This window comes from Typopeltis vanoorti, chromosome 12 (assembly GCF_054136105.1).
Source record: "Typopeltis vanoorti isolate ZY-2024b chromosome 12, IOZ_Tvanoo_1.0, whole genome shotgun sequence".
NCBI lineage: Eukaryota > Metazoa > Arthropoda > Arachnida > Uropygi > Thelyphonidae > Typopeltis > Typopeltis vanoorti.
Window position 1 is genome coordinate 86,945,719 of NC_143560.1, and position 18,371 is coordinate 86,964,089.

The 18,371-nt window shown below is 34.2% G+C and overlaps 1 protein-coding gene across 1 annotated transcript in view; it reads right to left on the minus strand.

The window, feature by feature from the left end:
• Positions 1-388: 388 nt before the first annotated feature.
• The window catches only part of Mpp6 (M-phase phosphoprotein 6), a 37,751-nt gene continuing 19,768 nt past the window's right edge, over positions 389-18,371 (minus strand). The window contains exons 3-5 of the mRNA XM_090402068.1: positions 12,868-12,958; positions 3,711-3,793; positions 389-633 (exon numbers count right to left, since the gene is read on the minus strand). Of these exons, the coding sequence (XP_090258194.1) occupies positions 531-633; positions 3,711-3,793; positions 12,868-12,958 (277 nt within the window). The 3' untranslated portion in view covers positions 389-530. The remainder of the gene's footprint in view (positions 634-3,710; positions 3,794-12,867; positions 12,959-18,371) is intronic.

Consider the following 18,371-nt stretch of genomic DNA (forward strand, 5'->3'; position numbering starts at 1 on the left):
CGGAACTGATTATCGTCTCTTTCAGCAAGACAATGCATCATAAGGCTGCTGGTGGACATGAACGTCACCACACTTGACCCCAGAGCCCTGATCTCAATGCTATTGAACATTTGTGGAATTAATTGGAGCATCAGGTGAGGTCAAGGGATGTTCGGTCCACAACAGTTCCAGGACCTCATTACATGTCTACAGGAAGAATAATCCAAAATTCCCATTGATCGCTATCATATGCTTGTGGAAAGTATGCCCCATAGGATTGCTGCAGTCATCGCAGCGAAAGGAGATTCTATATCTTATTAAGGTGGGCAACAATGGCTGTTTGTTTCTCACGCTGTCTGTTGACTTCTTTCCAAGCAGTATATATATCAAAACAAAAGATCTGTTCTTAAGGGAAAAAAGTTTACTTAACTGTAATACAAAAATATTTACAAATGTACATATCATTAAGTTAGGCATCTGTTTGATGCTGATAATCTCTAATACATTCGCACCCACAAAACGTTAGCAGAATTTTACACCTGTCATATTCTTCATAGAACATTTTTCTTGCTGTATACATTTGGAACATAATTGTATGAATACTTTCTTTTCCTTTTAAATCTGTTACCAATATTATCGACCAACGTTGAGTACCTAAAAGAAGATCTAAATTCATTATTCTATATATGCAAAATATTCTATATTCATGATGCAAAAAATATGCTCAAAAAGTAAGAAAAAGGGCTATGCTAAGTGTGCATTTATAAAAGATTTTGCTTCTACCACATCAAATTTTTATGCTTTTAGTTCATTATACATTACTGTAAAATGCAAACTATGATCACCCATGTGATCCAACCATAGTATGATTTCTCACCTGAAGAGTATTTCTTCTTCTATACAACCAATGGCTAAAGGAAACTAGACTAATTTACAAAATACAACATTAAAGTCAGAAAATGGAAGATTGTGCAAGAGCTGATCAAAGACCATGGGAATGTCTAGAAGAATAGCACTGAAACAGCTAGAATGTGAGCATTCTGTGAGTGGAAGCCCACATGACTGTACTCTGTCCAAATTGGTCGGAGAATGATAATGCATCAGCTCTCCAATCAACAGGCTATATGATCAAACCCTACTGTGAGCATGAATGTTTTTAAGTGGTGGATAAAATTTCACTGCCCTGCTTACCAGAAATGAAATGGCTAGAAAAAAGTTCCATGTTTGGGCTCTAGAGTAGAGTTTCAGAATTATCTCATAGTACTAACATACAATATGCTTACAGCCTCTCATAGGTAAGTTGTATAAACTTTTCCATGTTACTTAACCTATCTTTAGCTGCTTAAAATTAAAATAAAGCAAGTTTATTACATGTGATCTACAGTTGGTTTGTATGTGGGAAAAGCATATCTCTAAATGAGACTGGCTAATCCATCTTCAACTGAAAAACGTTTTTTTAAATACAGTAGATTTCAGTAATTGGCACTAGAACATTATGGCCAAATTATGTGAAGTTTCATTTTAATAGTTAAAAAAACTGAGTGACAAACTATTTATTCAAATTAATTGCAGTGGCAAAATATGTATATAAATTTTCCACATTGTCGATATCAATAGAGAACTACTGTCCTTCCCTATAATCCTATCAAAACAAAATACCTGATATTTAACCATTTAATTCATGTAACTTGAATATAGTATGCCTACATTTCCATCGAGACAACAAACCAGCTGTTGCTTTAACATCATCACAGCCCAGCTTCTTTTTTTAACATTGGACCACTGGCACACAATTGTCATCCAGTTATAATGGAGAACTACTGCTTTAGGATATCCTCAACATCAAGACACTTAACACATCTTCACACTTCCATTTATGGGATGTTCCTTTTTTTTCATGGCATGGCCATTCTTCTCACAGTTTATCTTGCATTGTATCAAACGTGCAATCATAGATTTCGATACTCAGCTATCTCAGCCAGACAAAGATAACTAGTATTGGGCAAATGACTTTTGATTTGGTCTAGTAAGGCAATTTTAATTTTTTTGGCTGATAACAAATCATTATATGGCATCCTGGTAAGGGTCCAAAATTTTATAATTAAAAACAAAAGCACTGAAAAATCTCTACACTTTCTGATTAAGCATTAGCTTAGCATGAAAGTTAACAAGTTAACTCAACTAACGCTAATGAAAGTTAGAAGCCGAGTTGGTCAAGAGGATTCATTTACACGTGCCACCTAAAACAAGTGGAGGAGCAAAGCTGAGTCATTTACAAATTGTTGGTGCAATATGACTTTTGCACTCCTCATACCAATAAACCTGAAAGTAACAATTTACAACTGATTAACTTGGGGGGGGGGGGATAATCTTGAGTGCTGTATCTCCTGTCCCAAATAAGGAAGAAATCTCTGACAATTTTCTCAATTTGGTTCTTTAAGATTTGTTCCAGTTAACCAGATTCTACTGTATTCCTCTTGTACTACAATGGGAACAGAACCAAGATATTTCCAACTAAAGGGCACTAATGTCGGATGAATTAATAATCATTTGGCATGAAGAATAAAGAATAGGAAACAAACTACAAACCAAGGAATATCTCACTGTCATAAATTATCAGAAATCGCATTATACACTATAATATAAACAATGCTTATACCTCAGAGATATTCCTAATACTGATGTATTAAAGGCTTAGACAGTTAAAAGGTAATTTTAAACTAAGCATAAAATAAATACCTTTGGAAAAAAGCTGGGGAATTCATACCTGAAGTCACACATATATCAACAGAATGGAAGTATAACTGATTTCAAAACTTTAGATGCTTGCCATAGACTTCCAAAATATATTACTTTTTTGTTATTGAAAGAATCTCCCTCTCATTCTCTCCTTTTAAGTTCTCTTTTCAGGCTTAATGATCTATATGTACATGATTCAATTTGCATACAGATTATAGGCCCAAGTGTAATTTGTTTTTCATCCCATAATATCTTATCAGAGCCTCAGTCAGTATAGATGAAGCCCTTTGGTCAGAAAGACCTGGGTTTGATTCCTGTCAGTGACGTGAGGAACCTTTATCAGGTCTCTTTCGACTAAAGGTGAGTAAGCCGGTCTCATACGGAGGTAGAGGGTTTTTCCATCTGGAAACTCGGGTTTTTCGTTCCTCGGAACAGGCAAATCGGCCCAGTGAACGCACACTTCTACAGACATAAGACACTCCTGGAATAAGGAGTAACCAACCTATTCTGTAGGGATTTCGGTTTCGAATGCCTACATGGTAAAGTGTGGGTCTACGCGACAGCATAAATCAGGAGGAGTATCTTATCATATGACACCATACAGTAGATACTCCTCTACATTTTTTTCCCCAATGGTTCTTTCCCATCTTAAACTTGTTATGTATGCAAGTTTAAGATGGAATATTAAATTACTGAAGGATAAAGTGATTAACATTAACTTCATCCTTTAGTAATTTAATGTCCCATCTATTATATTTATTGGTTACAAATATATATATATTCTAAAACAAAAATATTCTTTTCCCTCAATATAGCTTTGGTTTCAATGGAAAGCACATATACCCTAATTTGTGCTTTGCTCATCTTATATGTCAACAGGCAGGAGACAATTGTATGAGCAAGTACAATCGAGACAATATGTCACTGCATGACATGAATGCATTATCAACAGTTATAAGGCATGTATCAAAATTAAACAAAAGGACTGTTACCTTTCTACCATTTCTGTGTCTGATATTCCATCCATCTGTTTAAATTGTAGTAAATTTTTGCGTTCTTGTTCTTGCATCAATTTCTGTAAGAAATAAAAGATCACAAGCTACTTATACTTTTTAATGGATAGTAATACAAAGAGAAATAACTGTTTATCTAATCAAAGTTATAACTCACAGTACAGAATACTATAACAGTTCAAAATAAGATTTGATTTTATTACTAATTTCTATCACTAATTTCCTCTGTTTTCACCTTGCATGCTAGGCTTAACAATTTTCTCATAGCCAAAGAACTTGGCTTTTTAGAAAGCTGTGCTATGATGGGCAAGTTAATCCTATCTATGCAGTCTGCCAACCGTGCATATTCACTGGCTGGTTTGTCTGTTTTGCAAACAAAACAACTGAGTTTTCTGGAGGAAAAGTCCTGCTACCTCCATATGAGAACTGTAATTTGCCTTCAGCTGAAAAAGCCCTTATGCAAGTTCTTCACATCTTAGACAGGATTAAAACTCAGTCTTTTCAACCAAAGGATATCTTTAATACCAAATAATACTGTCTAATTAGATCACATTTTACTTTCTTCTAATTAGCCCAAACTGCATAAAGTTATCTATATCTTAGTTTTATTCTTCTTCTGGGGCTTTTACCATCTGTTTTTGTTTTAAAAAAATTGCTTTTGTTTATCATTCATTATTCTCAAATCATGCATTTTGAACTGACCATAATATTTCCAACATACACACTTCTGAATATGGATATGTTAAGTTCTTTTTAATATCTTTATTTTGATTTTGCCAAAAATGCTAGCAGACCACAAACAAGAATGCTTGTTTGTAGACTTCAGCTTTGGATCAAGTGTTTTATTTCAAATCTAACAATTACGTTTGAAATAAAACACTTGATCCAAATTCACATTAAAATTGCTTTAAATGCCATTTTATGTGCTGCTAGTTTGACTGGCATTTTACCATTCTTTCCTGTTCCATTTTAACATATTCAACTTAATCCCTAACATACCAACCTTGATTCTAATGTTTATTTTTGTATTTAACATATACTCTCACTAAATATTGTGCTTAAATAGCTAAAATGTGTTATTTGTTTTAAATATTTGCTATTTAAGAATGCAGCTATTCTTTTCTGTTTCCTCCATATTTTCAATTTCTTCTTTTTTATTGCTGATTTTACCAAATTTGTTGGAATTTTCACATTACACTAATAAAAGTAGAAAACAAATTAAATTTTTCTTTAGTCACTAAATATTTAGTAAAATATTTGCATAAATATTTAGGTAAAATAGTAAACTTTTTATTAGTGTACAACAAAATTCAATTTAAAAAGGGGGTACTTAAGGGTCAAAGCTGTATAACTGAGAAGAGACCTCCACATAGCCTTTAAAGGAATGCAGAGAACTGACCAGGGCTTCTGACCTAATGTCCAATCCTCACCTTCTCATGGTGCACCTGTTGGGTATCTACCTGGATACTGAATGAACGAGGATGGGCTGGCTTGAGATTTAGCCGACCAAATTGTATTCTTAATGGTTAAAACAAAATACAAAATGATGGTACAACATGACAAAATTTCATGCTGGCTGGGGTGTCGGCGGGTTAAACAAAGCCCCCGTTGTTTTCACTAGTTTTATAGTGCTTTGCTTTCTTAGATTTTTGTCTGTATTCTCAAGATCACAAACCGACTTACTTGCTCAGTACTTTCGATATGCTTTCTTCTTTTCCTTGATTGCTTTTCTAACTTCTTAAGGCCAATGTGGAATTCTGATTTTTCTATCCTTGCAGACAACTACACGATTCTCTCGCTATATCAATGTTTTTTTCAGGGTTTGCCACTGAATCTTCAAAAGTCTGATTCTTGTTTTCAATCTCTTTCATTTTCTTGAATAATGTTTGTGTATTTGAGTCTGCAGTTCATCTATGAAAGCTGCTCAACTCTGATTCACTTTAAAACTTTCTTACATGCTCTTTTTTTCTATATGAAATTCAATTTTATCCTACTCAACACTAAATGGTGATCATTTCCAATTTCAAATAATCTGTATCCTAAACTAGTGGGAAAACATTGCTATCAGCAATAACATAGTTAATGAGACGTTTCCTATTTCTTGCATCTCCTCTCCATGTGAATTTGTGTGCATTTTAATGTTGGAACATGGTGTTAGTAATAACTAGTTACACAAATTATGGACTTGAGGGTAAATGGCAGGAATTTGATGATGTTGACAACCGTGTTATAAATAATTATTTTAATTTCCTGAAGTTCGACCTACATATTACGGTCATCATTTGGAGTATACACACACACACATATATATACACAGAGACAAGCTAAATTACATTTGACATAGTATGCCGAAGAGACAATAATTTGATTAATGGTTATTCTACTGGCCTGACCTCTAGTGAAAATAAAATAAAATTACAATAAATAAATGAAATGAAATAAAATAAATTAGCTATATTCTATTTAAAACAACATCCAAGAAACATTCTTTCATAGAGATAGTTTTGTTACAGTGAAAACGATGTCCTAATTTAACATGACAATTGTTCTATTACATTTAGGATCTTGGATTACCTATGGTTCTATTTAAAATTAACTCTTAGGGAGAAAGGTTAAGTGGGTAGAATATTTGCCTTCCATATGTTTGAGATTTTTAGACCATCATTATTGTTAAGATTAGGGTAACTAATAAGAATCTCACAAGTCTCCTTAAATTTACGTTCATACCATGTTTTCATGTAATATAAACAACAGGTGCTTTTCCGGTCAATTCCATGTAAAGTGTTCAGGACATGATCAGAAAGACCAGCTTGACCATAGTTATTATATTTAATATGTTGTTTATGTTCCTTTATTCTGATAGGAATTGTGTGTCCTGTTTCCCCTATACAGGACAAATTACAGATGCAATGAATACGGTATACCCAAGAGTGGGCCAGTGGAGGGAGTGGATCCTTGGATGTATTGATTAAGTTCTTTAATTTTGCAGAAGGTTTAAAGGCAGCTTTAAGGTTGTATTTTTGTAGTATTTTGTTTATTTTGTCTGATATCCCTTTAATATATGGAATGGTTACAGTTTTATTATAGTCTTGTTATTTTTGTTTTTAAGTGAGGTCTTGTACAGAATTTTGTTGGTAGTATTTTGTCTGTAACCATTTTTAAGGAAGGTATTGCTGATAACTTTTAATTCATCTTTAAGTGTTTGTTCATTGGAGCAAATCTTCATAGGTATAGACAGCCCCTTAGCATAGTCGAAGGTATAGACAGCCCCAGTTATCACCTTGCCAATAAACTAGCATCAACACTCAAGGAGTTGATAGGTCATTTCCCATCCTATATTAAAAACACACAACACTTTGTAAACAAAATCAAAGACATCCAATGGAAAAAAGATGATTTATTAGTCAGTTTTGACATCTCTGCCCTCTTCACAAATATCCCAGTCACTGACACATTCCTTCTATTACAGGACAAATTCCCTCCCAATATCACAGTGTTCTTTGCACATGCAGTATGTTCTGGCTATGTTGTGTGGCAAAACACTTTCTACCTACAAAAAGAAGGCACAGCCATGGGCTCACCATTACCCCCCCCCCCACCGCATTGCTAACTTTTACATGGAACATTTTGAGCAACGTGCTCTAGATTCCTCTCCTTTAAAACGCAGTCTGGCTTAGATTCTTTGATGATGTTTTCGCTATTCTCAGCCACCTAAACAAACAACACAAACACATATAATTCACAATTGAGATTGAAAAGTAGACCACACTTCCGTTTCTAGATACACTTGTCACATGTCTTCCTTCTGGCAGTCTTTCCTTCACTGTTTACTGGAAACCAATATATATAGACAAAAACTCCTACCACCACCCAACATGAAAACTAAGGGTCATTAATACACTTAAAAACAGCGCTTTGAAAATTTTCCCCAATGAACAAGCACTTAAAGATGAGTTAAAAGTTACCAGCAATACCTTCCTAAAAAATGATTACAGCCAAAATACTATCAACAAAATTCTGTACAAAACTTACTTAAAAACAAAAATAAACAAGACTATAATAAAACTGTAACCATTCCATTAAAGGGATACCAGACAAAATAAAAAAGTCAGCTTGTGCTCTCAGAGAATATAGGGACAAATGCAAGAATGCTAAACACTGTGTAAAACTAGCTAAACAAAAGTCATGGAAGGACTTTGGCAAGAATATAGAAAATAAATATCAAGAAGGTGGCAAAATATTCTGGAGGTTGTTGAAGAAGCTTAGGAATAGAGGAAAGAGTGCTGTAAAAGCAGTTAGAGATGATAAAGGTGACATGAAAACAGGAGAAAAAGATATCCTTGAAGTATGGAGTAATTACTTTGAAAAACTGCTAAATGAAACAAGCAGTGATGACAACACAGTGGTAAAAAACACTGACCAGGCATGCAGTCAGGAATACATATCCATACTTGAAGTAGAAAAAGCCATCAAAGGCTTGAAATGTGGAAAGTCAGCAGGAGTAGATGATATTCGACCAGAAATGCTGAAGTATGGTGGTATAAAAGTCTTACAGTGGCTGCACTGCACAGTTCAGAAAGCCTGGACAGAGGGACGAATTCCCGATGATTGGAGTAGAGCTCTCATAGTACCCATATATAAAAAGGGAAATAAAACTGAATGTGAGAATTACAGAGGTATTTCCCTACTAAGTGTTCCTGGCAAGATCTATGCAAGTATACTTGAGAAACGGTTGAGAAGAATTGTGGAAGAAAAGATAGGTGAAGAACAAGCTGGATTCAGGCCAGATAGAGGCTGTCAGGATCAGATCTTCACTTTATGACAAACAGTCGAGAAAGCATGGGAATATAACAAAGATCTGTATTTAAGTTTTGTTGATTCGGAAAAGGCATATGACAAGGTGCCAAGAGAGAAGCTATTCAATATGCTACAGTTATATGGTGTAAATGGGGCATTATATCAAGCAATACTTAGTCTTTATTTGAGTTGTGAGTCAGAAGTTAGAATTGAAGGAAGTACAGGAAGATGGTTTAATGTTAAATCTGGTGTGAGACAAGGATGTACATTATCCCCTGTGTTATTCATTATCTATATGGATCACATTATGAAGGAAAGTGGTATTAAACATGATATCAGAATTGGAGATGTTAACGTCAGCTCTTTGCTTTATGCGGATGATGTTATACTTCTAAATAAATCCGCTACAAGTCTGCAAGATTCTCTGACTAAATTGAATAGCTGTTGTAATAGATATGGTATGAAGGTCAGCAATAAAAAGACAAAGACAATGAAAATAGGCAGAATCATTGAAAATGTCAACTGTGTTGTGAATTGAGAACCTGTGGAACAAGTAAAACATTTCAGCTACTTAGGCATGATTTTTAGTGAAGATGGTAAATTAAATATAGAAATAGAGTACAGAATCAGCAAAGCTGGTATGGTGGGATGTCAATTGAATAAATTCATATGGAATAAGAGAGAAATTAGTCGGAACACTAAATTAGCTGTATACAAGACAGTGTTCAAACCAGTTTTCACTTATGGCTCTGAGAGCTGGGTCAGAAGTAAAACACTTGACCAAAGACTAGAGACCGCAGATATGAGTTCTGAGAAAGATTAGAGGCATGAACAGATGGCATCGATGGCAATATCATATTAAAAACGAGGATATTAGGAAAGAACTTGACATTGTCAGCATCCAGGAATGCGTTAGCAGAGCTAATCTCAGGTGGTATGGTCACTTAAATAGAATGGGAGAGAAAAGATTAGCAAAACAAGTGTTCTCTGCCAGGTTGGCAGGAAAACGACCCAGAGGAAGACCAAGATATAGGTGGATTGATACGGTACAAAATGCCTTAGACGATAGAAATATAAGATCTGATAATGTTGGAGTCTTGACAAGTGACAGACTGATTTGGAGGAAAATTGTAGATAGGAAGTTAGTAATGATGTAATTTTTTCATGCAGTACTATTATATCCTGTACACCCTTTGAGGGTACATGGCAGGAATTTGATGATAATGATGATGACAAAATAAACAGAATACTACAAAAATACAACCTTAAAGCCACCTTTAAACTGTTTGCAAAATTAAAGAACTTACTCAACACATCCAAGGATCCACTCCATCCACTGGCTGACCCTAAAAAATTCATAGCACCTGTAATCTGCCCTTATATAAGGGAAATAGGACGTACAATTCTTATCAGAAAAGAGGAACATTAATGACACATTAAATATAATAACTATGGTCAAGCTGGTTTCTGATCATGCGCTGAACACTTTACATGGAATTGACTGGAAAAGCAATTCTTTACATCACACTAAACCATGGTATGAGCCTGTTCTTTATCACACTAAAACATGGTATGAACATAAATTTAAGGAGGCTTGTGCGATTCTTATCAATCACCCTAATCTTAACAATAATCTTCTTCTTCTTCCTAACATGGAATTTAGGCCATGTGGTCTGTTCCGGTCTCATGCCATCTCTTTCTTGGTCTTCCGATTTTCTTTTTCCACTTATTTTGTATCTGTATAATATTTTTGGTAGTCTGCTGTTGTCCATTCAATTTAAATGGTCTAGCCATTTTTGTTTATACTGTCTTAAGTAGTAATTAATTGGTTTTATTTTCAGGGATTGTAAGATTTCTTCATTTGTTTTGTGGTCCCACTTGGTATATCCAGCTGTTTTTCTGAGGAACTTCATTTCTGCTGTTCGAATTCGTTTTTCATCTTTCCTTTTCATGGTCCATGTATAGTAGAGTTGGTTTTGAAAAGACATTATACAATCTGATTCTAGTGTGTTTTGGTACTAGGGATGGCTTAAATATATTATTTATTATGCCATTTACTTTGACAAAGTTTGATATTTTAGTGTTTATGTCTTTTTCTTCTTCGTATGATAGATCACATCCCAAGTATCTGAAAGTGTTTACTTGTTCTAGTATTTTATTATCTATCATTATTTTACTTCTTATTGGGTTTTCTCCTTTGAATGCCATTATTTTTGTTTTTTCTTTGGATATTGTCATATTATACTGCTTTGAGATATCATTTAATGATTTTAATGATCTTTGTAAGTCATCTTCTGATGTAGCTAATACTATTTGATCATCTGCAAATAGTAGTGTATCTATCTTCGTTTGCGGGGTCATTTGTATACCAAATGGGTTATCCTGTTTCCAGATTGTTAATTTTTCATTTATATATATATATATATATATATATATATATATATATTGAAAAGCAGAGGTGAGAGGGTACATCCTTGTCGTACTCCTCTTGGTATATCTTTCCATTCTGAGGTGGGTTCTAATTTAACTGCTATTTTATTTCTTGTATATATTTCTTGAATAGATTGTAAAAGTTGATTTGGTATGTTTAAATCGGTTATTATTTTAAACAATTTTTGTCTACTAATTTTATCAAAGGCTTTTTCATAATCAATAAATGCTACGTGTGTTTCTTTTTGAAATTCTCTTCTCTTTTCTATTAATAATTTTAAAGTAAAAATTGGATCAATGCAGGATCGGCCTTTTCAGAAACAGTTTTGTTCTTCTACAATGCTGCTTAGTTTCTCTTTTAATATTCCTGCATATATTTTATATCCTGTATTCAGCAGGCTAATTCCCCTATAATTATTGCAATTGTCTTTATTTCCTTTTTTATAGATTGGGATAACCAGTTTTTTTTTAGATTGGGATAGACCATCTTAACAATAACGATGGTCTAAAAATCCCAAACATATGGAAGGCACATATTCTACCCACTTAACCTTTCTCTCTAAAAGTTAATTTTAAATAGAACCATAGGTAATCCAGGATCCTAAATCTAATATAACAATTGTCATGGTTAATTAGGACATCATTTTCACTGTAACAAAACTATCTTTATGAAAGAATGTTTCTCGGATGTTGTCTTAAATAGAACATAGCTTTCATATAGTTAATTTATTTTATTTTATTTCATTTATTTATTGTAATTTTATTTTATTTTCACTAGAGGTTAGGCCAATAGAATAACTGTTGATCAAATCATTGTCTCTTCAGCATATTATGTGAAATGTAATTTAGATTGTCTCTCTCTCTGTGTGTGTGTGTGTGTGCTCCAGATGATGACCTTAATATGAAGGTCGAAATGTTGGGAAATTAAAATAATTATTTATAACACGGTTGTAGAGTTCATAATTTGTGTAAAATGATTGCTGAATAACTAGTCTATCTATGTCTTGAACAGAAATCCAACAGGTACTTACCATTATTATTAGCTTTGCTCCAAAGTTTCCCAGAACATTTCTATTTCTTCGGTAATCATTTTCTACTCTATCGTTTAGATCTTGAACAAGGACTGACTTTTCCCTTTTCATTGTGTAGGCTGCCTTCTCTAATGCCTCAAAAAATTTCTCTACTTCATTGTTAATAAAACCTGTGGAACCACAGACAGAAATAAGCCTCATTGTTCAGTTCCCCTTTCTGATATTCACCCACATCACTCTACTGGACATTGCCTGCCTTGCAAGAATATATTTTTATATAGCTATTCCTTTCCTCTAATTGTTACTGAATGAATATAGCATCTTATATTTGTTGCTTAGAAAAATCTAACCTATTTTCGGCTTCTTTGTTTCAGTAACACTTATTATGTCGATCTGGTTCTTATCCAGAATTCAAAATTGGCACGATCAACAAATAAAGCATCAATGGAAACAATCTTGAACTCTGCTGATGTTGAGTTGGGAGTTGTTCCAGTAGCTGACTTTTTGCTGTTTGTACTGGTTTCCTGATGAAAACAATGTTTAACCAGACAACACCCCATCCAGTATGAAATTCTGTTTGTTGTATAATTAATGTGCATTATGCTTAACGAGCATAATAATATATTAATTAAACACTGAAGCTAGTAATATACATGGAGAAGAGGCCACTGTATTTATAACATGGGGTATGCTTTTTCCATCAGGTGGATGGATATTGGCAATTCTTCCCAGTTTGGTTGAAGAGGCCTAAAGAAGAAAAAAAAAAATTGCCATTTAACTGGCTAGCATGTATTTTGGGGTGGAGGGAGGAGGAATGCTAGTACTGGTGATCTGCAACATGCAATATAAAGTACTTTTAGTGAGAAAAATGCATTTACCTCAATCTCTGGATTATATCCATTGAAAGACATTCTTCCAAATGACAGCTGTTCACATGAAGCAATGCTAGCTTCTATCATGACACGGCCTCTGAAAAAAGTTTGAAATACAAGTTTGTTTGTTTTTTAATCTGGATATCAAATACAAATTTTAATCAAAATCAAATACATAGTGCTTTAATTTTGCTACTATAATAATTCTATAAATAAATAAAGAGAATTATTCAACAAAAAGAGCAAAAAAGCTGAATACTCATGAGAATATTAGTGAATATAAGTGTAAAATTACATAAGGAAAATAAAGTATTTAATATGAAAACAGATTTTGAGATAAGCATTTCATCCCATCTTCAAAGTGATCATTGTTATATGTTGCTCAGGATTAGAGCAACATATGATTAGAGCAGCATTGTTACAGATTACATCTGTTTTTATTATCATGGGAGTGTTTACCTAGCAACAGCATCTCTTGAATGAAACAAAAGTTCTGCACATCAGCTCTTTATAATCAACTTAATTTGAATCTCAATGATGTAAATGCAATAAAATTTTGAGAAGTAATGAAATTTTATCAGTTTCTGAAATGAAAAGTGTAAATTAGGATTATTTAGTGAGCACTTGGCTGTGGGTTGATTAGCAGTGTAGTTTGAATTTATCTGCACAGTGCGAAATTTTGAGTGTTTCGTGTTTGCCATAGTCCACTGCCTGGCAGATTAATGGGTTAGAGTGAGTGGCTGCATTCGCAAAAACGTTTGCTGCCATTTTTGCCTGCAATATTTGGGGTATCGGCTTCTTGGTGAAGCTGTTGATTCCTCATAAACCATGGAGTGTTGAATACCATGCAGATGCATATGTTAGTATAGATATGATTATCATTTTTTATAGGAGCAGCCTTGTTTTCTGTGTCTAGCAACTGCATTGGTTCAGCAATAGGTAAGGTTGTCCTATTGCTTTGTTTGCTTTTTGAGCAGGCATAATATACATGGGATGCAAAGTGGAGTCCTTTGTCTAGCTGTATCTCTAAGTATTTGGTGATTGCCTGCCAAGGGATGGGGTGCCAAGTATGATGGCCTTACCTTTCGAATGTGCCTGTTTCCTCATAAAGAGGAGAGTGACACTTGTCTGCATTGATGTCAATGTGCCATTTCCTGAACCACTGCTCTAATCCTGAAATAGCAGTCTGCAGATTTTTGGTTTTAGATTTCAGCCTTAGGGATTGGGCCAGTACTGTGGTGTCACCTGCATAGAATGCGACTGTTGTGGTGGCCATATAGATGATGGGTTACAGTAGGCAGCCCTAGGGAATCCTGATGTGTGTGTGGCTGATCTGATTCCCTGTAGTTTTATGCAAAGCTTCCAATCCTCAAGATGGGAAGAGATAAGACTGATCAGGCCTAATGGGAGTTTGGCATCAAGTTTACAGATTAGTCTTTTATGCTAGACCTTGTCAAATGCCTTTCCAATGTCAAGAAAGATGGCACCAGTGTGCTGTCTCCAATTGTATCCCACACTGATGTGTTCCACTACTCTGCTGATTTTTTGTGAAGTGGAATGATTTTTGCAGATGCCAAACTGCTCAGTGGGTATGAGGTTTCCCCCCTTGTGAGTTTTTTGCAATCTTGTTAGTATTACTCATTCAGCAATCTTTCCTAGGCAGGAGAGCAGGCTGACTGAACAGTAGTTCTGAGTGGAACTGCATTGCTTTTCCCAGTTTAAGAATTAAGATTATGTCAGCTTCTTTCCAGTGTGATGGAAAGTAGTGAAATCTTAGCACTGCATTAATGACTACTACAAAATGCATAATAGCTTTGTGATGACCTTGTTGGAAATCCTGTCTAGGCTTTCCTGTTCATTAGTTTCTGACTATTTCTCAAATTGCAATGAATAACATTAGTTGGGTGTCATTTGGGAATGCATATTTCAGCATGCAATGTATGCCATCATGAACCTTCCTGACGAAATCAAGGTCTGCACCAGTTTTCTAACCAGCTGGCAGAAGCTTCTGCTTTCTCAGCATCATAACAGACCTAACTCATTTCACCATGGATTTGTGGAAGGAGTTTACTATCTGTTCTGTGAGCCTTTGTCATCTTCCATAGTGAGTGATCTTTAATTTAGGGATAGCAGTTTCGTTTCCCCACTGTTGGTTTTGATGGTCCCTCGGTGCTTGTCACAATAGGTGACTCTGTTAAGTTTGTCAGTCGGGACCAGCATCCTGTAATACCAGTGCCTGGCTCTCTTCTTCTTGCAGATGAGATTCTTAATTTCTTCCAGGAGAGAGAGTCAGTGTTTAAGAGTGGCATAGCAAATGTAGCAGCTTGGAGTGCTGTTGTTATCTGTTTTTCCAGATTGTATATTGAAGTGTTAATCACCTCTTTAGATATGATAGTTGGGACTAGGTCTATGACCTCGAGGAGTGTGTTAGGTAGCCAGTTGTTTACAGATAGGTGGGCAGGAGTATTTTCCTAATCTAAGTGAAGTAGTACTGGGTTGTAGTCAGAAACGAGGTCATCCACCACATTCAGCCTGTATTGATGAGCGACATTTCAGAATATGGCATTGTCTAAAACATCAGAATGTCCTGTCATGCTATAGTATATGGGTTCTAGAGGTCCCACAACTGCAATATTCCTTGTGGCGGCAAAATTGTTACTGAACTGTTACTAATAATATATGTATAACGTGTATGTGCGAGTGTTTCCTTAAAATATACAGTGTTCTATTCTATACCTTTGCAGCTCAAGCAATTTGTAACATTTGCTTTCATTTCTATTCTTGCTTCATGACAGTCCTATTGTTATATGCTTACTCTGATGATGACATGAGATATTCATGCTGAAATGTGTTTTCCTATTAAATATTTTATTTGTCCTAATTTTCCTTTCTAATTTTATGAATACTGCTACGAATACTTTATAAACAGTTTAATTTAATACCATTACCACTACTGATACAATAAGCATCTTGTATAAAGTATTATTCTCTACATGTATACCAAATTTTTACAAAAGTTACATATATATGCATTTGGGGAGGGGGACAATATGCAGTGGTATGGTGTGCCTTTAATAATAGTGATGTGAGCCATATGGATATGGTACACTTACAAATGTAATATTTACTAATTTTTATAGATTATCTGGTATGCAAATAAGCTTAGTTATTTAAAAAAATGCACACACACACACACACACACACACACACACACACACACACACATATATATATATATATATATATATTTGTACATAAATTTCTGTTTAATAATTTGCATTATATTCTTAATCTGATGTTCTTATATACTTGAAAAACATTATTACATTATGAATTGACATAATTTTAAATTTTTTCTGCTAGCAAAGAATGAGTACTGGCTCCTTAAATAAATAAATAATAATCAGGAATTTGCATAAAAATGATGTAATAATATTTCCAGTAAAGAGGATAATTGAAGAATAACAAAAATTACATATATGAATAACTCATTTCAAAATAATAATAATAAATAAATAATTAGTTATATTATGGGACAAAAAAGTACACTAATTATACTTTTAATCGTATTTTAATGTCTGCAGTTAGAAATAAGTACGGGAAGATGGCTTTATATAAAATCAGGTGTAAGACAAGGGTGTACTCAGAAAAATTAAACACTGAAACTAAAATTTATGTGAAATAAATTTAATAGTTGTAAAATTTTTTCGTATGTATCATAGCCATCCTCAGTGTATGAAACATTCCAGTTTTGGTGCACTGAAAATGGAACACAATATACAATTAAAGAATTATTTTCAAAAAGCACCACTATAGCATTAATAGGACAGCAAATGGTCAGTCCTATCTAACTTTTGGAGACTGAGTGGGCAGTTCAATCTCCACTGGTACTCAATCAGAGATAGCTGGCCCAAGGCTATCACTAATTAAGCGGCACACAGTGAAGAGGCGGCTCAACAAGTGCCGCCATCTCGTGGTCCCTAACACAACATATTTAATGTCTGAAATAGTGTGGGTTCTAGTAGATTTTCTTGAGTTTACGGGAGAAAAAACTTGCTTGCCCATGCCAGAGATAGACTAACTTGGGAACCGGTTGAAAAAAGGCCTGGAAAAATTTTTCCAGGCTTTAAAAAATTCCCAATTATATAAACTATAAAAATAAATATATAAATAAACAGAAATTTGCATAAAAATGATGTAATAATATTTCCCATAAAGAGGATAACTGAAACCATCAGATCTGCAGGTTCGGTCAGTGTAGAAAGCTCTCAAAACTATCTTTATATAAGCACTCTGTAAGGAAACTATTTCTATGTAAAAGCTTAGTTTTCTTTTCTTCTAAAAAACTCTATGTTTAGTCAAGGTGGCATGTTCTGTTCCAATTCATAGTACTGGACGTAAGATTTATGTTCTTCATGACAGATGGCTGCAGATCTGCCACACTGTCCAAAGTAAGACAAATCACAGGAACATTGGATCTGGTGGTTGCTTGGAAGATTAAATGGAGAAAGCTTGTCTTCAGGTGAAGAAAGGAAGGAATCTTCCTGACAGGACGAAAAGACATTACGATATTAAAGCGGGTTTAGAACTTTAGCTATACATTCAGAAATCCCTTCAATTTAAGTGAGTGGAATCTGAGTGTGATATTGTTAGGAAGTCTAGAGACTGGGTGTCTAAAGCTGTTCAAAGGCTTTCTTAATAAAAAAATTCATTAAAGCCACATTCATAAAAGCAGATTTGATATACAGTTAACCCTTGAACAATGCGAGGGTTACAGATGCCAACCTCCCTGCACAGTCGAAAATCCATGTATAACTTTTGACTCCCAAAAAACTTGACTATTAATAGCCTACTGTTGACCGGAAGCCTTACCGATAAACAGTCAATTAACACATATTTTGTATGTTATATGTATTTACTGTATTCTTACAATAAAGTAAGCTAAAGAAAAGAAAATATTAAGAAAATCAGAAGGAAGAGAAAATACATTTACAGTACTGTACAGTATTTATCTATATCATAAGTTTGCGTTGTTTGTATACAAGATGTCTAGTACCTACATAGATACTGTCTTATATGATACAAACACTGTACATGTTATATGTATTACTAAAACTAGACATCAAAAATGAAAAGATAATGTGGAAAAGAAATTCATATTTATTTACAGGTATAACGATTCATGCATTGATAAGGAAGAAACAGCAATATGATTGCTTTGTGGTAGCCTAGCCTATACACTAATAAATGAACGATTATAAAATTTTTATTTTATGCAGTTATGATTCAATACTGCATTTGTACGTTTGTTCACATTTCTCTCGACTGCAAATGCCGCCATGCATGGCGGCATTCGCAGTCGAATGTTTGTGTAAGTTTTGATAAATTTTAACATTTTATAATAGCTTGTGTATATTTTATGGTAATAAATTATAAAATAGACAAGTATCTACATATAAAAAAATGCATTCGTGACATGCCTAACTTTTTCTTAATTTTTTCGATATTTA